The sequence below is a fragment of the Podarcis pityusensis genome (assembly GCF_964106645.2).
Source record: "Podarcis pityusensis genome assembly, chromosome: 14".
In the NCBI taxonomy this organism is placed as follows: Eukaryota; Metazoa; Chordata; class Lepidosauria; order Squamata; family Lacertidae; genus Podarcis; species Podarcis pityusensis.
In genome coordinates this window covers 13,125,482-13,146,905 of record NC_138039.1, presented here as the reverse complement: position 1 = coordinate 13,146,905, position 21,424 = coordinate 13,125,482, and the positions used below count along the sequence as shown (strand labels likewise).

Below are 21,424 nucleotides of genomic sequence, written 5' to 3'. Positions count from 1 at the left end.
AACTACCCTTGGAAAAGACTGTGAGCTAGGAGCCCAAAATGCTTTGTGTCCATTCAGCTTCTTGCTTCCTCTAGTGTTCGGTGTGTAGTGGGGAATTTGGTTTTTCGGAACAAAAACAGAAATGCACATGACTCGCACCTGGCTCCATGCCTATGACATCATCTTGAAAGCCTTCCTAGTCTGCTTTCTAAACCTGTCAATATGCTTCCCTCAGCTCCAATTGGCTGAGATTTGGGAGCTGAAGTAGCGGGTTGCTTCCTTCTGAGAAGCGGAGCGCCAAAGTTGTTGAAAGCCAAATATGGTGCATGGGTTTTAAAATGATTCGCACACCTTCCCCTCCTTCTTTGGCCCCTTGTCTAGTGGTGTTGTATATGTGATAAAGGGTGAAGGTATCTTCCTTTGCTTGCCCCTCTGCTAGTTTGAGTTTGTTGGTTAGATTTTCTAATAGGGTGGTTTCCCATACATTTTGGTCCCATACTCACTCCTTTTTTTGTTACACAAGAGAAAATCTTTAATATTATTAGTAGTAGTAGTATTATTATTATTACAGTCATACCTCATGCTATGTTTGCTTCATGTTACGTTTTTACAGGTTGTGTCCCGCGGCAACCCAGAAGTACCGGAAAGGGTTACTTCTGGGTTTCACTGCTCACTCATGCACAGATGCGCAAAATGACTTCATGCGCATGCGCAGAAGTGGCGAATTGCAACCCGTGCGGGTTGCGTTCCTTTCATGTTGTGAATGGGCCTCTGGTTTGCAACCAGAGGTACCACTGTATTATTATTATTATTATTATTATTATTATTATTATTATTATTTTAAGGATCACTCTTCCCATCAAAAGGAGTGGTTTTGATTTGGGACAACACCGCGACAAAGTACACAGCAGCATCTAGCAAATGTATTTTTGCACCTATTACTCGGAGAACTGCGCCACAAAATTGGGAGGAGGGTGAATGTTTGTTTAAAAAAATGTGAACTGAATTGAATGTCTCCTCTGCCCACTAATCCATATTTATGATGCCTTTCTTTGGGAATCTGAGAAGAAAATGATTCTTTCTTCTTTTAATGAAATGTCTCCTTCTGAATGAACATTCCCCAGCATTTGAGATCTACCACTCAGGCACTCTGCAGAATGACAGTGTTGGAAGGGAACCCCAAGGCTCATCCAGTGCAGGAATCACAGCTAATATGTAAAGCTAAAACAGGAAGTGACTCCTCCTTCCACACACGTCAGATACAAAACAGGTCATATTTTATTGTCTTTTGAGGGGCCCAAACTGTTATCGGTGGCCTCCTTCTCACTTTACCTGCCAAGCCTCTGTGATTCGAGTGTGGAATACTGCTTAATTCCATGTTGCATCGCACATGATAGATCACAAGGAGGCTGATGAAGTTCTCCCTCGGGAAGGCTGACAGAAAACAGACAGGTACACAAGCGATGCCTGGAGGATATGGTTGATTAAACCATCAGGCTTGCTCAAGAGCTGACAGTCACGCTTCCTGAGCTTTGACAGTTTTGGAGTCTTTTAACAGTTCACTTCCTCGAATAACAAAACAGAAAGCAGTTTTTCTGCTGGAAGTATTCAGCCGGGTTGCTCAACGAGTCTTTTACTGACGTATGCCATATTTTAAAAAGCCTATTCTGATAAATGTCAGCGTGGTGTGGTGGGTAGAGGGTTGGACTCAGGTTCAAATCCCCACCCATGAAGCTCACTGTGTGACCTTGGGCCAGTCACAGAACCACAGAATCACAGAATTGTGGAGTTGGAAAGGACCACAAGGATCAACCCGTTGCTATGCATGAATCTTTTTGCCCAATGTGGGACTCGAACCCACAACTCTGTTATCCCAGGTGCTCATGCCCTCTCAGCCTTACTTAACCCACAAGGTTGTTGTGAGGGTAAAATTGGGGTGGCTGGGAGAACTATCTGTGCCGCCTTGAGCTCCTTAGAGGAAAAGTGGGATTTAAATGAAGAGTGGGACCATCAAAATGTTGCTAAGAGCCTCATCTGCACGATGCATTTAAAGCGGTACTGCTCCACTTTAAGCAGCCATGGTTCCCCCCCCCCCCAGAATCCTGGGAACTGTAGTTGTGTGTGCATGTGGGTGTGTGAGAGGAGAAGGTTTGTCACTGGCCTAAGATTTCCCAGGGTGCTTCACGGGTGGAGCTGGATTTGAACCTGGGTCTTCCCAGTCTTAGTCCAGCACCCAAATCCAGGGCGGCCCAACTTTTCCTACCAAGTGGGCCACAAGAGTACATCAACACAGAACCCATGGGCCGCACACTGCCTTGTTGAATGGGTGTGGGAGGGAGGCCAAAATTTCACACACACACACACACACACACAACCAGCACTGATGCTGCTTTCCCAAAACCAGTTAAGTGAGGTGCCAGGCTTTGGGAAGGAGGTGTGAGGTTCTGGCAAAGTCCTAGAGCCCTCCCACCTCTTTCCCAAAGCTGGGGAAGTGCTAATTTTCTGAGCTGAGCTTTGCCATTTTCTGTGAGAAAAACATGGAATGGAGTTGAGAGATGACCTAACCTGGGGAGAAAACAGCAAAGACCTGATGAAGAGAGCACAGCAGAGGTTATATTTTCTGAGAATCCTCCGGAAAAACAATCTCTCAAAGGACCTGTTGATGGCATTTTACCATTGTACTGTGGAGAGTGTATTAACTTGTGGTCTGTGTGTGTGGTTTGGGAGCTGCACAGTCAGGGGAAAAACAATGCTGTCCAAGGTTGTAAAGACTGCAGAGAGAATAATTGGGTGCACTCTTCCCACCTTGGATCAAATTTATGCTTCCAGGTGCCATAAGAAAGCTGCAGAGATAGCGCAGGATAGTGCGCACCCCGGAAATGATCTCTTTCAGCTTCTGCCTTCTGGAAGAAGGTACAGGGTTATAAAGACTAGGACTAGCCACCTGAGAAACAGTTTCTACCCAAATGCGATTTTGGTTTTAAACGCAGTGTAAGGAGTCTCTATGGGAGTATATTGTATTTAAAAATGGGGTATCAGAGTTTTTAGGGGGCTAACCAGGTTGGGATAGCTGCGATAACAGGCTTGTTGGTTTTTGAATGTCTTATATCAATTTTTCAATTTTGTTGTTCTGTATAGGACAATGACAATAAAGATTATCGTATCGTATCGGAAGGTGCCTTATACAGAGTCAGTGCATTGGTCCACCTAGATCAGTATTGTCAACACTGGCTGGCAGCAGCTCTCCAGGATTACTGGCAGGGGTCTGGAGAAGCCAGGGATTGGATCTGGGACCTTGTGCAAGCAAAGCCGTTGCTCTTCTGTTGAGCTGCAGCTCTTTCCCAAAGCAAGCTATGGATAGTTCCCCCACCACCACCCTGATATTTACAAATGGAATGTGACAAGCTAAACTGTTAACATACTTATGGAAATGACCAGAATACAATTTGCTTAATGGCTTTGTTGCGGCCATTCCAGTTAAAGCCAGTGGAAGGAGTGAAAGCTTCATCCTGGATCTGTCTGCTGTTGCCTTGGCTACCTCTAAATGAAATTGCACAGATTCCTAAGACTCTAGTCCTTCAGTCTAAACCACTGAGCCTCTTGGGCTTGCCAATCAGAAGGTCAGCGGTTCGAATCCCCACGACTGTGTGAGCTCCCATTGCTCTGTCCCAGATCTTGCCAACCTAGCAGTTCGAAAGCACGCCAATGCATGTAGATAAATAGACACCACTGTGGCAGAAAGGTAAAAGGCATTTCCATGCACTCTGGTTTCTGTCACAGTGTTCTGTTGCGCCAGAAGTGGCTTAGTCCTGCTGGCCACATGACCCGGAAAGCTGTCTATGGACAAACACCAGCTCCCTCGGCCTGAAAGTGAGATGAGCGCTGCAACCCCATAGTTGCCTTTGACAGGACTTAACCTATGCATACTATCTTAAGTAGACTGCTGCTTCCTCCTAGGGATGCTCCTCTCAGGCTTTTCTTTTCCTGTTCTTAAGTTTGGGTCTCCACATTTGCCCAGCAGCCAAAATATCAGAGCAGCAAATCTGCTCCACTTCCCAGTGGGGAGGAGTTGCGGTGGACCATGTGGCCACTTAGTCCCCCATTGCCCGGGGGGATTCTGGCCACATCAGAGCCTGGCCAGCCAATCCGCTGGCTGGCCGCGACCATTTAAACGGAGGCACAAGCTGGAGGACTTCCTCTTTGGCTCGCTTCCTCAATCACCCGCCCTCCCTCCCTATTTTGCAGGTTTAGGCACAGGCCTTGCTATGGACCTCGGTTGGTCACTGTTGAGGGGCCTGGTAGGAATTTTTCCACTTGGCAAATTGGCACTGGCCATGTGGTTTTCGCCTACCTTGTAGCAGTCGTCACAACTTTGTTAGAGTTGCGGTTAGGCATTGTTTGACCTTGTGATGGGGGAGGGGAGGTGTGGCCATCACCTGCCCCTCCAAGCTTAAGGGTATTCCATTAAAGGAATCTGGGGGTGTTGATCTTGTCCGAAGCTCGGGTCGGGGGCTAGGGCCACGACACGACTCCGATGGGAACACCAGGGGGAGCTCGAGTTGGTCTGCATCGACAGGGCTCCCCCTTCCAGCAGTTTACCCTTACCAGACTTCCTGCGCAGCGGGCAGGAGTCAGATATAGTCAGGTCCATTCAATGCTTAAACCTAATACCGCTCACATTCTGTAATCAATAAAGTTGTGGCCAAATTTGCCCAATAACATTAACCTAATATCCGTGTCCTTGTGTGTGTTATTTCTAAACGAGAGGGTGGCTTCGGGGTCTTGATGCGAAAATGAGGATCTGACATCTAGCCGGAGGGAGACTCTGTGGCAACCACCTCAGTGCCAAAAAAGGTTAATAATAATAATAATAATAATTCGTTTATATGTCGCCCATCTGACTGAGTTGCCCCAGCCACTCTGGGCAGCTTCCAACAAATTAAAACATCAAACTATTCCCCTTCCCTCTGTTTTTCCTTTCAAAAAGTTGCCATGGGAAGAATATATTTCTCCGTTCTTCTTTTCCTCCATAGGGTACCGGGAAGGATTTCTCTGGAAGAGGGGCCGTGACAACGGGCAGTTCTTGAGCAGGAAATTCGTGCTTTCAGAACGGGAAGGTGCCCTGAAGTATTACAACAAAAATGACGTAAGAGAATGGGGGTTGGTTCCAAGGGGCGGGTCCTTTTTTCAGTTTTGAATAGCTAGCAGGTCACGTAATGGGGCCACGAGGCTCCTGTTGCTTCTTCTTTTTTTGAAATCATTTTTATTGGTTTTACAAATACAAAGTATAAATAAACACAAACTAGTAAAAACATATCTGTATAAGGAGATTCCCCGGATCTCGAGACTTCCCCTCATCCCCTCCATGGGGGTCTCAAATTAAACATCTACAACTGCATATTCATATGTACTCCAGTTTTTATATCAAACCATATTATCCATAATAATTTTTACACTACAAGTGGGTCAAAATCCTGCTCTTGTTTCCATCTGCTTACAATGGTCTCCTGCTATTATTTTTAATGAAAAAATTATTGGATTATACATTTTTATCATATTACAACGCATCAGATCATCAAACTCAACAAGATACATTTTCCTAGTCCCCTCCCCACAACTTCCCTCAACTTCCTCTTCTGGTCCTCCCCCCATAATAACTCCCCCTGCTTTCAAATATCTTCATATGGTATCTCTATATTAATTGCTTACATTGGTCTCCTAATTAACTTATAATTCCCCCCCCCCCTCTTTTATAACTTCTTGGTTTCTGAGTTTTCCAGTCAGCTTTGCCATCTTGCCATAGTTCATCAGCTTGGTTTGCCACTCCTCTCTGGTAGGGACGAGACTAGTGATGCTTATTCGCCAACACCTTGCTACCTCATTTTTATCACTTACGTAGCACCATCGGGGGGCTGTGCCATTGTGTGGATCACACCAAGGAAGGTCTCAGCCCCAAGGAACTTCAAATCTAAAATCTGACACGGGGAAGCAGCAGTGAAAGGCAGGGGGGAGGAACCTTCCTTGGACCGAGGGCCAGACCCCCACTGGTCCATCTTCTGGGGTCCATGTGCTGGTGATGGGAGGGGCGAGAGGCAAAAGTGTGCAGGGGAGGGGAACTTGTCACTGCAGGAAGAGGAGACACCCATGCCTCTTCACCAGCCTGACTCATCTCTGCCTCTTGGCCCCGCTCCTCTACTGCTTCTGCCTCTGATTCTGGACTGCTCTCTGCCACAGACTCTCCCAGCTCACTAAGCCCTGTCATGCCTTCTGACACCTCCTCCCCCCCCCCAGCCTGCTCCCTCTGAGCAATCATCATTGTCCCACCACCACTGCCCGGGCTCTGAGTCTTCTTCCCTGGGGGTTCCCCAGCTGGTTGCTCCCACCACTCCTCTATGCCCAACCAGTCTGTGACGCTTGTGGACTTCCTGGAAAAGCAGGGACAGATCCACAGCATGCACTGAAACACATCCAGCACACATTTGAAACACACCACTCCCTTCCAGGAATCCTGGAAACTGTAGCTTGCTGAGAATTGTATCTCTGTGAAGGTGAAACTACAGTTCCCATGATGCTGGACTAGGTATGCCTTTGGTCTAATCCAACAGGGTCTCCTACCTGGGCTTGGTCATGGGTGTAGTTGCACAGGCTGGGTGAGTCAAGTCTTGTTTCTGGCCCTTCTGACTTCCACATGGGTTCACCCACAAGTTTGCTCAGAATCTAGAGTCATCATCACTACCAAGAATCAGAACGCAACTTCTCCAAAAAGCCCGTCCTTAAGAAAGCCACATGTTGGCCATGCCCTGGAAAATGGAGGTGTGGTTGCACCAGGGTTCCATAGAAGTTATGTTGCAAGCCGTCCTCTTTTTCCAGGAAGCCAGTTTTAGATACGACCACCTTTACCGCCCCTTTCTCCAGGGCATTTCCAAGCTGCACTATTGCACCCACCTAAGGAGGAGTAAGCCCCATTGAAATCAGTGCTGTTTGCTTTCAAGTAGACATGATTTGGATTACTCTGTCAAAGGGGATTTCCCAGTGAGTGGGCTAAGATGTTGCTGCTCTTTCTTTCACATGGCTGAAGCCGTCTTGACCCTTGGGGAAGTGAAAGTCCACAGCATTCCATCATGAACCACTGCTATCTAATTGGGTGTGGAAGATGGGTGGATTCCCCCTCTTCCCAGCTATTTCAAAAGACTGGTCATGGTGTTGATCTCATCCACCATAATAAAGGGAACTGTTCCGTGTAGATAGATAAATAAAACTTTATTTGCATTAGCCAATGGCCATAGCAACAGTAAAACATTACAGTATGCGCAGAAAAGGAAATTTGATATAAAAGCACAATTTAAAGTTCCATGTTGGTGAATCCATATGTCATTTAACTGATTGTTGGCCTAGCCTACTTATTTCCATTTTTTAATTGACTTAGGCATTTGAGCTGCTGCCCCAGGCTGCACTTGTGCCATACATCTAGCACATACGTCACTTCCCCCAAAGAATCCTGGGAACTGTAGTTAGTTAAAGGTGCTGGGAACTGTAATTCTGAGGGGTAAACTACAGTTCCCAGGATTCTTTAGGAGGAAGTCATATATTATAAATGTATGCCGTGTGCGCAACCACAGACCAAATATCTGGGAATCTCCCAGGGAAAAGGACCATAGATCACTGATAAGTATTGTATGCGTTTTGCATGTAGAAGATTCAACTCGTGGCATCTCTAGTGAAGCAGAACAGAGTTTCAGGTTATATTGAGTGTTTTTCAATAGAATAATAGAATGCATTGCAGGGGGTTGGACTAGATGACCCTCAGAGTCACCTCTAACTCTACAATTCTTTACCACTGTACATTATCAAGCTAATTTTTTTTGGGGGGGGGGGACAGAGCACTTTTTTGCACATTTCTCGGGGTGTATGTGTGTGGTCAGGCCCCCTTTGCCCTTCCTGGAGCTACTGGATCAAGGCTGCACTCTCAGTAAAAGTGCTCTTTTGTTTTGAACGCCTGTGTTTTGCAGAGCATGCTTGCTGCCTTCGCCTTGGCTTCTTACTGCTCTCGGTTTCCTTTCTCCCCCCCTCTCCCAGGCAAAAGAACCCAAAGCAATCATGAAGATTGAGCACCTGAACGCCACTTTCCAGCCTGCCAAAATCGGGAACCCGCACGGGCTGCAAATCACGTACTTGAAAGACAACAGCACAAGGAACATCTTTGTTTACCATGAAGATGGCAAGGTGGGAGCTCTGAAGTAAGAAAGGAGGCTGCTGTAAGAGCCGCCTTGCATGTGTCATAAGGAAAGGGCAGTAGAGAGCACCCATGGGTGGGGCTTGCACATTCCCCATGTTTTTTGGTTTTTGTGCCAACAAAGAAACTGTGGCATCTCTCCCAGCTTTGTACCATCTGGGCAGAGAAGAAATAATTATATTGTGATGGCGATGATGATTTCTTACCTGCTTTTCAATGACCAGGGTAAAGAGGTGCATCTTCAGCACATGATGACAATCTAGTCCCAGATGTACCTCTTTCGGACAAGAGTCCTGCATTTTAGGGGCTGTTGCAGAGGAGGCCCTCCCTCTGGCTGCCATTCCCTTAATTTCTGAGGGTGTGGGACCTACCAAGAGGGCCATCCTTTCTGTTGATCTTAAGACTTAGATATTGAATGGAGATCTGCTGGAGCTGTCCAGCACCTGACAGTGGAGATTAGGCAACAGACTGTAGGTTTCAACAAAGTGGATGTAGAGGGCAGAAAAAGGTTTGAAATCTTCAGGACCTTGGAGAGCTCCTAGGCAAGTTAGATGTTGCCTTGACAGGAGTCGCATGCATGGCATGATGTTTGGAGGAACAAAGAAGCTGCTTTAATACCAGCTCAGACTGTTTGCCCATTTCCAATAAAGCAGATGCTCTTCTGTTGAGTTCTGGACCTTCCTTGCCATCATGTTGGGTGCATCAAATATCGCTCAATGTGTTTTTGTGCCGCACCTGTTCCTGTTGCAAGTGCAAAATACCAGATGCATTGTGAGACCAAAATATACATAGGAGGCTTAGTTTGGTCAGAATCGAGTAAACACTTCCAGAGTTAATGCTAAATACATTACTTCTGGCAAATGAGCCACCATAGCCGGTAGAGGGCCGTGAAGATTTGTTTCCAGGGCTTTCTGCTACCCATGTACTATCTGAAACCCAAGGGGTGCATTGGTTGCCAGCTGTTAAATATATTGGCATTATTTTTAGCTCTCCTACCCCACTAATAACCCTGGACAGCTGCTGCCAGCCAGTGTAGACCGTACTGAACTAGATGGACCAATGGTCTGAGTTGGTGTAAGGCAACCTCCTATGTCCCTTTGTGGGGCTGATGGGAGTTGGAGTTCAACAACATCTGGAAAGGGCCACAAGTCCCCCACCGCTGCCGTACAGTATCATTTAGTACTGCAGTATAATGGCTCTGGAGGAGAAGAAGGAGGAGAAGGATTCTGTTCTGGGTTACCTGGAGTCAGGAGATGTCACCTGATCAGAAAAGGTTTGAGATCCACCTTGCCAGTCCTCAGTTCCTTTCATTTTCTTCTTGCGGTTTTCAGATGCAGATAGGTCGATAGATATTTGCACCAGCCATTGCAATGTGCATATATGCAACTAAGCAGATCAGATTCCCATACTAAATTAGTGATACGGCTTAAAGCTCAGAGAGCATCACTGCGGCCCCTACTTTAGTGCCTGTCGCTAGGAATATGTTCGCTAGGAATAGTTAGTCCATGCTGTCACCAGCTTATCTTGATCTGCAAGGAGAAAAGTCGCATTGTCATCATCAGCTGAGTTCCCTGGGTGAGGTAATATTAATAAAGGTGATTAACTCCTTATGCAATCTCTTTGCAAAGAGCTCCATAGCAGTGCCCAAAGCAATGTTCCAGCACCACCATCCCTGTGTGTGGACAGATGCTGTTTGTTTTGAGACAGTTGCCCTTTCATTGACTTGCAGAAAATGTGCATATGCTGCTTTTATCAGGGTGGATGCAGATTTTTTCCACTATAATTTGAAGAGAGGTATCATAGTGAGGAAAGCTGTGACTGGTCCATCTGCTGCACAGCTGCTAACTATTGATGGGCAATGTCAAGGGCCCCTCTTGCTCTCCCTTCTTAAGGTCATAGAATCAGTGAATCGCAGAATTCGTTTTGAATCCTAGACTCCTAGACCTGTAGAGTTGGAAAGGGACCTTGAGGATTATCCAACCTAACCCCCACAATGCAGGAATATGCAGCTGTCCCATACAGCGATTGAACCTGCAAACTTGGCGTTGTCAGCACTGTGCTCTAACCAACTGAGCTATCCTTTTATTCAGGGCCGTCTTACACATAGGCACTAGGGGTGCAGGGCACCCAGGCGCTGGGCTCTCAGGGGCGCCAGGCCAAGAGTCCAGGGCCTGAGAGGTGAGTCCAGGGAAGAGCCCGCCCATCAGTCGGAGTGCTGCAGCAGGCTCTTCTGATGTGCGCCGCAGGTTCGGGGGCAACTGAACCAGCAAGACGCTGAGGTGGCTGGCTGGCTTTGCCCTCCTGCACGCCTGGGACTGGGCAACCAGGGGTGGGGCTGCGCCGGGCGGATCTTTGCACCCCGGCGCCACATATGCTTAAGACAGCCCTGCTTTTATTTACACTGAACTTGAACCAGACAGCGCTTCAAGGATGCCTTCAAACAGAGGGCTACCCTGTGTAAAGCTGTTTGGTTTTCTGGATTTGACACTTCCCAGTGACTTGCAAAGTGTGCCTTCTATGATCTGATGAGCTTCTTCTTCTTCTTCTTCTTCTTCTTCTTCTTCTTCTTCGAGATAAACCTGTGCTCCAGTACGGTAGAAGAAGCAAGCAAGGCAGCGTTAGGTTTCCCCATTTTTGTACCCCATTTTTTGACAGGGCTGGCAAGCCTTGATCGGCTCTGATCCCCGCGAAAGCATACAAGAGTGAACTTGATTTACTAGACAGCACTGCTGACCTGCCTCTGCCTCTGCCTGCCCTTTCTCTGTCATCAGGGCACCTCTTTGTAGCCGAAGCACCCTCTGCAGGCTGTCTCCCAGCCTTGCAGCAAATCTCAGCAGCAAGTTCTGGCCAGCAGGAGATTTCTTTAAATGTGCTGCATTGATAATATACTGTAAAAGGTTGTTGCTGCCATTACGCTTCTGGGCTTGCCTTCGAAATGAAATCCTCAAAGGTGGTGATCAAAAAGCTGTAGGTTTGCTAATACAGTCAAACCTTGATTCCTGAATGGCTTAGTTGCCGAACAAATTGGCTCCCAAACGCTCCAAACCTGGAAGTAAGTGTTCCGGTCTGCGAATGTTTTTTGGAAGCTGAACATCCGACGTGGCTTTCGCTTGAGTGCAGGAAGCTTCTGCAGCCAATTGGAAGCCACGCCTTGGTTTTCGAATGTTTTCAGGAATCGAATGCACTCCCGGAATGGTACTACTGTAATATATCACAGATTTCTAATAATTATCATTTTATGTTATACGCATTCTCGGGGCCCCTGCAGACATCCTTTTGCATTGCCCATTCATGAGGATTTGTGCTCCTGAGGGAATTGGAGCAATGATACATGTTCCCGTTTTCAGTACTGTTTATGACTATAAAGATTTTGGGGCAGACGTACTGTTTTGTTTCCATTCGGTGCCTGTCCTGTAGCTCCCTGCTGAAATCCTGTAACTTTTCACATTGCAAATAATCCAGGGGTGTTGTTTTCGTTGCACTCTAGTGCAAGAGTGACTCTCCAGAGCCCTATCTGGACTATAGTTCTTTGCAGTGGACTCTAGGAATTGTAGCTCTGTTAGGAAAATAGAGGGCCTCCTCTCAGCACACTTAACTAGCTACAGTTCCCAGGATTATTTGGGAGAAGCCATGGCTGTTTAAAGTGAAACGACTCTGCTTTAAATAGAAAGCACCCAGACTTTCCTTGACCGGGAGTACGGTGACAAGTTCGAATGTGGGCAAAGGAGGGTGACTGAGATGATCAAGGGTCTGGAAACTGAGTCTTTTGAGGAATGGTTGAGGGAGCTGGGGAAGAGATGACTAAGAGAGGATATGACAGCCATCTTCAAATATCTGTTCTGTGGAAGATGGCACAAGCTTGTTTTCTCTTGCTCTGGAGGATAAGATTCAAAGCAGTGGATTCAAGTTACAAGAAAGGAGATTTCTCCTAAACATTAGAAAGAACTTTCTGACGATAAGAGCTGCTTGACAGTGGAACGAATGACCTCAGGAAGTGGTGTGTTCTCCTTTTTTGGAGGTTTTTAAACAGAGGTTAGACAGCCATCTGTTGGGGGTTCCTTAGCTGTGATTCTTGCATTGTTGGGGGTTAGGCTAGGTGATCCTCGAGTCCCCTTTGAACTCCACAATTCTATGATGGGATTGGACTCTGTTATTACTAGAGTTCTGTTTTTAATCTCTGTTTTTATTACACACACACACCGTTTGTATTTTTATGTGTTGCTTAGAGATCTTAAAGGTTTAGAAATTATTTTAAAACATATATATTAGTAATAGATAAAATACACGAGGCAGCTTACAAAAATATCAGTGAAATGCAAAACGATTAACCTCTCCCCCCCTCCCCGCAAGAAGTCTAATGCAAGAAATTTTGCCTGAAAGCCATCTAGCTTAGGCAGGTCCCCATGATGCCAGACATTTGCAGCATACAGGAGTTCGGATACCGATTTTGCGTTGAAAACCCTTAAGGCTGCTGGAACATATTTGCTGCCCTTTGTGAAAAAGAATCTGAGTATGGCTAGCTTTGTGATCTCCACCTTTTGAAGGGAGGTTTGCCAGTGGTGCTTCCAAGATCCTGTATGATGGAATGTGAGCCCTAGATAACTGAAGTATTTAATCTGTTCAATGTTATGGCCATCCAGCACCCATTTAGACCGGGAGAAGCTTCTTTCGAATACTAAAATTTTAGATTTTTCATAATTAATGGATAAACCATTTCCAGAACAGTAATCAGAAAACTTCCTCAGCAGATATTTCAAACCCGGTCTGGAACGTGAGATGATGGCCTCGTCATTCGCATATAACAACAAGGGGGTCCTTCTCAATGCAAGCAATGAGTCGCCACGGAATAGATGATTCCTAAGCTTATTAAGGACTGAGCCCCAGCAAACACAGTGGGACTTTGAAGGAAGCGTGCGTAAGAATCGTGGCGAAGACCAGAATGCTACAAAAGCCTGCAGAAGTAATCACTGGCAAATTTAAATTGCATTTAAATTCAGATCAAATCAGAGTTGACCTGAGGCTGGTGCAGCATCTATGGACGTGCCCGTTGCTATCACTTCTGCCTCTTTCCCCTCAAATGTTGTTTTCTTCCTCCTCCCAGGAAATGGTGGACTGGTTCAACGCCATTCGCGCCGCTCGATTCCATTACTTACAAGTGGCATTCCCTGGAGCGAGCGACCTTGATGTGAGTTCCTCTTTCTCTCTCGCCTTTTCTCTTTCTTTCTTCATTGCTTGATGTGTTGCTGTCAGTGCCTGGGGAGAGTCCCCTAAATCTCTTCTGGGGTTCTGGGAGAGTCCCCTAAATCTCTTCTGGGGTTTTTCTCCCAATCCCTGTAGAGCTGATTTGCATAACCGGAAGTCCTTGTGGCTGAGAGATCTATTTTGTTGAATATTTCCCTATATTGCAGAAACAACAGAAGGAAATGGTCTCGCTGGCAGGATTTAAATAAACATTTGCAATTTTATTTACAGAGAACAAGAAGTACAACAATGTGATAACATAATATTGTAATAATAATAATAATAATAATAATAATAATAATAATAATAAATTTTTATTTATACCCCAGCCAAGACTGGGCTCGGGGCGACTAACATTGAACAGAAATACAGAAGAGAAATACCGAAAAGAAATACAGTAAAAACATTAAAAACAAAACAAACAAAACAAAACAAAACAAACAGTTGATTAAAATATAAGTTAGAATACAGTTTAAAATGCAACTTAAAATGCAGCCTCGTTTTAGTGGTAGCCTATAGATCAAAGCCATAAGGGGAGAAAACGTGAAATATTCACTGGGGCCAACTATCCATGTTGGTCCTACATGGGCCAGCAAAAAGAGCCGAGGGAAAATTTATATACAAAATCTCATATAAGGGGTGCCATCAAAAAAATAAATAAATGGGGGGGGGGATGTATCATCTGATGTAATAAACCAGAAATGGTAGTTGAGGGAAGTCAACGGGGGGTGGTGGAAAATGTATGTTTAGCAATGATATTGGATACTTGTTTTGAGAAAAGAAAATTAAAAAAAAAGAAAGAATAATATTTCCCTATAGGCTGCCTAGTATCCTGCCTGAAAAACCAAACAGCCCCTGCCAATCAGTGTAGACAATACTGAACTAGATGCTCTGATTCCCCCTGTTCCTAGGTGTTTCTAGTTGAGTGGTCAGGGAGGGGCCATTACATTTCAGGGCAACCAAAATGGTCAAAGGCCTGGAAACGATGCCTTATGAGGAACGGCTAAGGGAGCTGGGCATGTTTAGCCTGGAGAAGAGGAGGTTAAGGGGTGATATGATAGCCATGTTCAAATATATAAAAGGATGTCACATAGAGGAGGGAGAAAGGTTGTTTTCTGCTGCTCCAGAGAAGCGGACACGGAGCAATGGATCCAAACTACAAGAAAGAAGATTCCACCTAAACATTAGGAAGAACTTCCTGACAGTAAGAGCTGTTTGACAGTGGAATTTGCTGCCAAGGGGTGTGGTGGAGTCTCCTTCTTTGGAGGTCTTTAAGCAGAGGCTTGACAACCATATGTCAGGAGTGCTCTGATGGTGTTTCCTGCTTGGCAGGGGGTTGGACTCGATGGCCCTTGTGGTCTCTTCCAACTCTATGATTCTATGATTCTATGATTTCCGAGCATAATTCAAAGTGTTGGTGCTGACCTTTAAAGCCCTAAATGGCCTCGGCCCAGTATACCTGAAGGAGCATCTCCACCGCCATCGTTCAGCCCGAACACTGAGGTCCAGCTCCAAGGACCTTTTGGCGGTTCCCTCGCTGCGAGAAGTGAGGTTACAGGGAACCAGGCAGAGGGCCTTCTCAGTAGTGGCGACCATCCTGTGGAACGCCCTCCCATCAGATGTCAAGGAGATGAGTAATTATATAACATTTAGGAAACATCTGAAGGCAGCCCTGTATAGGGAAGCTTTTTAAGGTTTAATGTTTTGCCGTGTTTTTATATATGCTGGAAGCAGCCCAGAATGTCTCAGGCAACCCATCCAGATAGATTGGGTACAAATAAATTATTATTATTATTATTATTATTATTATTATTATTATTATTATCAGGACTGAATCTCCCAGTCTTTGGAGACGGCAGCCAGAGATGGCTTTTAATCATGCAACTGCACTGCTTAAGTAGTGGGAGAAAAAATGGCATTGTCTTCTCTCTTGCCCTTGGCCAAAAGAAATGGTTGATCAGCATATTGGCTTGGCTGAATGTACTCCTTTGGATTATAAAATTATTGCAGTACATTTTGTGCTGATGGGGGTCCTTTGGAGCAACTTGTTCTTCCTCCCACTCTGAGGCTCTGTTTGTAGCAGAAATCAGGCCCTTTCGTGGATCCCCATAAGTATTTCAACATGATACAGTCCTAGCTTATTCACCCCAATGGCCCAGACGGCTGCAGCCTGGACGGCTTGCTGTTTGCACATGTATGTGATCAGCTGGTTAGAGCATGGTGCTGAGAATGCCCAGGTTGCAGGTTCGATCCCTGAATGGGGCAGCCGCATATTCCTGCATTGCAAGGGGTTGGACTAGATGATCCTCAGGGTCCCTTCCAAGTCTACAATTCTGTGATTCTATGATTCTGTCAGGCTTCCTGAGTCAGACTACTGGTGCACCAAACCCAGACGTTCTCCAGCCCTTTTCAGCCCTGCAAACAGGGAGATGCTGTGGGCCTGACCTTCAGAGCAGGTGTTCTGTCCCTGAGCTACACCTTGTTTGTGACATTTGGACAAGTGGGGATGTTTCTTTGGCAGGGTTATGATTCAGAAGATTCAGGGCAAGCGAAAGGAAAAAACACTTTTCGCACATTGCAGAATTAACTTTATTCATTTATGTTCATTGCTTCCCAATACTCTGCCCTTCCTCCCACCAGAGCCCAGGGCAGCTAACAGCTTTCTCAAAAAATATGGCCTATGGAACTACCTGCCACAAGGTACGGTGTTGACCCCTTTGAAGAGGGAGTAGAGAAATTCATGGAGAAGCCTTGAATGGCTAGAGAATAGCTAAATAGGAGCTTGTGATTCAGAAGAACAGTGTCTCTTGATGCCAGGGTGTTATGTACTGAGTTGAATAGGATCCAAAATGCCGCAGTCTGGTTGGTCCTAGAACAATAGGATTCAGAATGCAGCAGTCTGATTGGTCCACAGGAGCCACCCAATCCAGCTGCAGGTGGAAGTGAATCCGCAACCTGATTGGCCTACAGGAGAATCCCGGAATTAGCCAATCACGTGGGGCCCATTGTGTAAATAATGTATATAAAGCAGACATTCTGGGGGAACTTCCATTCCTCCTCACCACTATGAGCTGAATAAAGAGCATGAAATCCACTCTCGAACTTGTAGATTTCCAGATGCTTGCTAGACTGCAACAACAACCTATATCCTGCTTGTGGAGGCAAATACGCAAACAATTAGAACATCCAGAAACCAATTCAGTCTAAATGCAGGATGGGGAAAAGAGCTCTACTTAAAAGGCTTGCTGAAAGAGAAAGGGTTTCAGTAGGCATTGAAAAGACAGCAGAGAAGATGCCTGTCAAGAGGTAGGGACTCCAAGGGACAGGTCCTCCCCATAAGAGGGTATCTGCAAGAAGCCCTCGGTGCACAGTGAGTGGTTGGGTAAATAAGGGGTGAGATGATTTTTCAGGAAGCCTGATCTCAAGCTGTATAGGGTTTTATACACCAAAACCAGCACCTTGAACTGAGGCCAATAGTTAATTAGAATAATTAGAATCATAGAAATAAGGACAAATACACATACTTACAAAACAGGTGTTAAAGGGTTCCTGTATACAGACAGACAGACAGACAGACAGACAGAGACACACCCAAACCAGAACTGTAAAGTTGGAAGGGACCCCCAGTGACATCTAGTCCAACCCCTTGCAATGCAGTAATCACAGCTAAATAAATCACAAATTGTTGCTGGAATATGGAGAAGTGAATTTAAGATTGGAAAAACGAGAGACAGAGAGAACTGGAATTGCCAGACCCCTGATTCTGTGGCATTTATAAAAATGAGCTTTTGAAACTTCTTGCAACATACTTTCAGCATTGACAAGTTCACTATAAAAGGGTCTCAATCTAAATGTGAGGGTTTCTTTTAAAGCGGCTATTTTTTATGTGCATTCACCTAAAGAGGGACCTTGAGTTCATGTATCAGCTGAAAGAGATTCTGGCAGCAGAAAGGATTGATCGATCATGTCTCTCCTGATTCTTCAGTTTGAATGATGGATTTGTTAATTCTGAGTGAATTGCAATGGATTGGTACATAGATGAATCTTATGGGCGGTGAATAATGGTGTTTCTGATCATTTGTTTGTTAGTGATAAGTGTTTCGTTGATTAAACTAGCTGCAGATTGATGCAATTGCTGCTGAAAGCTGTATCTCCTTTTTTCTGGATTGCTTTGACCTAACCAACTATTAGAGCATTGCCTTGAAATTTACAAAGTTCAGTTTTCAGTGCTCACGTCCCTTATTCAAATGAACCATGCGTTTCAGTGCATGACCTGTTCTTCCTTTAAATCTGACATCCAGTGAAATCGAGTGTGGATTTCATGCCCTTTATTCAGCTCATAGTAGTGAGGAATGGAAGTTCCCCCGAAATGTCTGCTTTATATACATTATTTACACAATGGGCCCCATGTGATTGGCTAGTTCCGGTATTCTCCTGTAGGCCAATCAGGTTGCGGATTCACTTCCACCTGGAGTTGGATTGGGTGGCTCCTGCGGACCAATCAGGCTGCTGCATTCTGAATCCTATTGTTCTAGGACCAATCAGACTGCTGCATTCTGAATCCTATTGTTCTAGGACCAATCAGGCTGCTGCATTCTGAATCCTATTGTTCTAGGACCAATCAGGCTGCTGCATTCTGAATCCTATTGTTCTAGGACCAATCAGACTGCTGCATTCTGAATCCTATTGTTCTAGGACTAATCAAACTGCTGCATTCTGAATCCTATTGTTCTAGGACCAATCAGACTGCTGCAATTTGGATCCTATTCAACTCAGTACATAACATCCAGGCAGATGGGTGAAGTTAGCTAAAAAGCCCCCATGGGCCAAAAGGTGAGGCTTCAATGAGGAGCTGCGGACAAGAGGTTCCCCACTAATACTTCATAAAAACGACAACATCCATTCCCCGTATTGAAAATGCTCTTTGTTTCAGTGATTTGTGCTCTCCTTCTTGATTTAAGCGATTGGTGTGCTCCCTTTTGCATTTCAAGGTCCTCAGAGTTCCCAAATCTTCACCAGTGTTTTGGCATCTCATTTGCTTGCAAGAGTTTTGCCTGAGAATGCACTCTGTTTAGCTATGTCTAGGGGCAATTTGTTCTCTCTGGTGTGCTTTTGGGAACGCACTATAAATGTTCAAGCACTCTTAGGTGCTGGGGGGAACTGTGGTAATGGCTGAAGCCCCCTGATTTTTCCAGTTCTTTCTACTCAGAAGTAAGTCCTACTGAGTTCAGTAGGAATGATTCCCAGCTACATGCGTACAGCATAAGTGGGGGAACTTTTTCAGCTTGCAGGCGACATTCCTCTATGGGCACGAGGCAGAGCAATGGAAGCATCTCTCAGCTTTGCATAAAGGTAAAGGTAAAGGGGCCCCTGACCATTAGGTCCAGTTGCGGATGACTCTGGGATTGCGGCGCTCATCTTGCTTTATTGGCTGAGGGAGCCGGCGTACAGCTTCCGGGTCATGTGGCCAGCATGACTAAGCCGCTTCTGGCGAACCAGAGCAGCGCACGGAAATGCCGTTTACCTTCCCGTCAGAGCTGTACCTAATTTATTTACTTGCACTTTGTGCTTTCGAACTGCTAGGTTGGCAGGAGCAGGGACTGAGCAATGGGAGCTCACCCCGTCGCGGGGATTTGAACTGCCGACCTTCTGATCGGCAAGTCCTAGGCTCTGTGGTTTAACCCACAGTGCCACCCGCGTCCCTTCAGCTTTGCATATTAGGTGGATAGAGGGCTATGTCAAAACCTCTGGCTTTTTGCAGCCTAATATTAGGCTGCAAAAGGCCAGAGGTTTTGACACAGCCCTGTATCCACCCAGGCAAGCAAGAGTCATTGCCACAGTTCAAGGAGGCATTCCAAAAGGGCTGAAGGAGGGGGCGGAGCTGGGCTTGGAAGGGGTGTGGCCTGGGAGAGTGTGGAGCCAAGGGCCAGAGAGAAAGGACTGCAGGGCCACATTGGATCCTTGGGCTCTGAGCATTCTCACCTGCAGGGTTGCAGCCTATATCTTGAGGGGACCAAACCCTCGACTAGGGCAGAGCAACGGGTGGGAAGACCATGTGGGAATTGTGTGCCAGCTGTCGAACTGTGTCGTGTCTGCGAATCCTCATCTGACTTCTGTTTTTCCCCAGAAGCTCTGGCTAAAATGGTCAACCAAATCTATACTGAGTCCATTAACACCCAAGTTTTTCCTCATGCATTATTTTTTTTTACCCACTATCTACTACCTGCAGTATCACTGTCCCTTATTTCTCACAAACTTTAGCTGGTGCCAAAGCTTTCTAGGAACTACTTGAAGGAAGGATACATGGAAAAGACTGGGCCAAAGGTAGGAGGCATGTTATGTTTTCTGTCTATGCTAAAAGGAAGAATATTCTTATTTGTGCTGTTTAGAAACTTTGGGGTGGGTTGAAGTGTTTTGTCAATGTTCTGCCTCACATTACCTGCCAACCATGATGCTTCTGACTTCCTATTTTATATTTATTTATTATTGCAATCACATCCCACTTGACCTCTGAGAAGCTCAAGGGAGCCTGCATAGCTCTCCTTCTCTCCATTTTATCCTCACAACAACCCTGTGAGGGACATTAGTCTGAGGGACAGTGACTGTTCCAGGGTCACCCAGGGAGCTTTCTGGCTGAGGAGTTGAGACTTGGTTTCCCAGGTCCTAGTCGGACACTCGCAAGACCGCACTGCGTATCTTGTGCATCAGTGCTCTGTGCTCAAGCCCTATATATAGCCATGTTTTCCACATTGCACCGTCTACTACGCGCTATGTTGTAAACTGGAAATAGACGGCTTAAAAATCCGCATCGTGTTTGCATTTTATGGCTGGAAGCCACAGCATCACATCAGATCTAAAATGAAGCGGCCATCACATCCAAAGATAAATAAATCTTTGGGGTATTTCTCCATGAGCTAGAAAGCTGACATATACTAGTATACTTTGTAGTACAAGCAAATTCCGGAGGCCATGATGTGAAACCCCAAAATGGCTACGATATTTTTACACTAGGTAGACAGCTGAAACCTCGTAATAGTTCGCCCCATAATAGCCGGGCAAAGCAGCAGCTGTTTGGGGCTGACTGACTCAAGTAGCTCTGGATGGGGTCAGTCATAAACAGTGCCTTAAACTGGCCTAGATTTGGGGTGTGTTTGGGGGCCTGAAGCACCAAACCCAAAAAAGCTTTACACTCCAAATTCTGCTTAAAGAAAAGCTGAATTATGGAATACAGCCACCATTGGTCAAATGGAGCTGTTTTGCATACAATCCTTTATTTTTGCATTATTTATTACATTTATATACCATCTTTTGTCCTCCAAGGCACTCCAAGTGGCATCCATTGCTTCCTGCAAAGAATTATGGGCGCTGTATAACAGACTTTGTGCCAGGAAGGCAAGTCACTATGCCGCCTGCACTCACATCATAAACCTAGCAGTCTAGGCCCCTAATGATCAAATGGCCCACTATCGGCAGTATCTCCATCCCCTGCGAGAGTATCCTTGGCATGACAGAACAACTCCTCATTCCCCAGGGAAACGGGGCCCTTTTAAAGGGATAATTTCCCTCAGAGTGATGCCATCTTTTCTGGAGACCCTCCTTCTCTGTGACAGCAGGGAGCTGTCACCATGGAGTGGGACGCAGATATCGTGTCCCTAAAGGCTTTGTCCACCAACATCTCAGCCTCTTTCATCTTCTCCAGGTCAGCCATCTTGGCCTCAAGGGAACAAACCCATTCCCTGGGGCGTAGGAGCTCATTGCGCCAGCCACACACCCATGACGTCTGCCTGACTGGCAGACGAGTGACATTCTGTGCAACACACTAGATAGCCCTGCATATCTGTGTTTATAGTTTATTTGAAAGCTTGGGATTTGTTCAGTCACTAAGGTGAGGGGCAAAGCAGTCTTCCTTAGTCTCCATGCCCTGCTGTCCAACTCCCTCAACTCAGATTGGCGTTCTGTCACTGGAGCCGA

The 21,424-nt window shown here is 45.9% G+C and overlaps 1 protein-coding gene and 1 long non-coding RNA gene across 2 annotated transcripts in view; one reads left to right on the top strand and one right to left on the bottom strand.

Moving 5' to 3' along the window:
* Positions 1 to 21,424, top strand: part of ADAP1 (ArfGAP with dual PH domains 1) — a 69,193-nt gene that overhangs the window by 41,074 nt on the left and 6,695 nt on the right. The window contains exons 5-8 of the mRNA XM_080981193.1: positions 5,013 to 5,125; positions 8,056 to 8,202; positions 13,314 to 13,397; positions 19,715 to 19,777. Coding sequence (XP_080837319.1) covers positions 5,013 to 5,125; positions 8,056 to 8,202; positions 13,314 to 13,397; positions 19,715 to 19,777 — 407 coding nt within the window. The remainder of the gene's footprint in view (positions 1 to 5,012; positions 5,126 to 8,055; positions 8,203 to 13,313; positions 13,398 to 19,714; positions 19,778 to 21,424) is intronic.
* On the bottom strand, positions 16,890 to 18,856 carry LOC308463158. Its single transcript, XR_013979497.1, has 2 exons — positions 18,233 to 18,856; positions 16,890 to 17,743 (listed from the first exon to the last, which is right to left on the bottom strand). It is a non-coding gene; the product is annotated as an uncharacterized lncRNA (long non-coding RNA).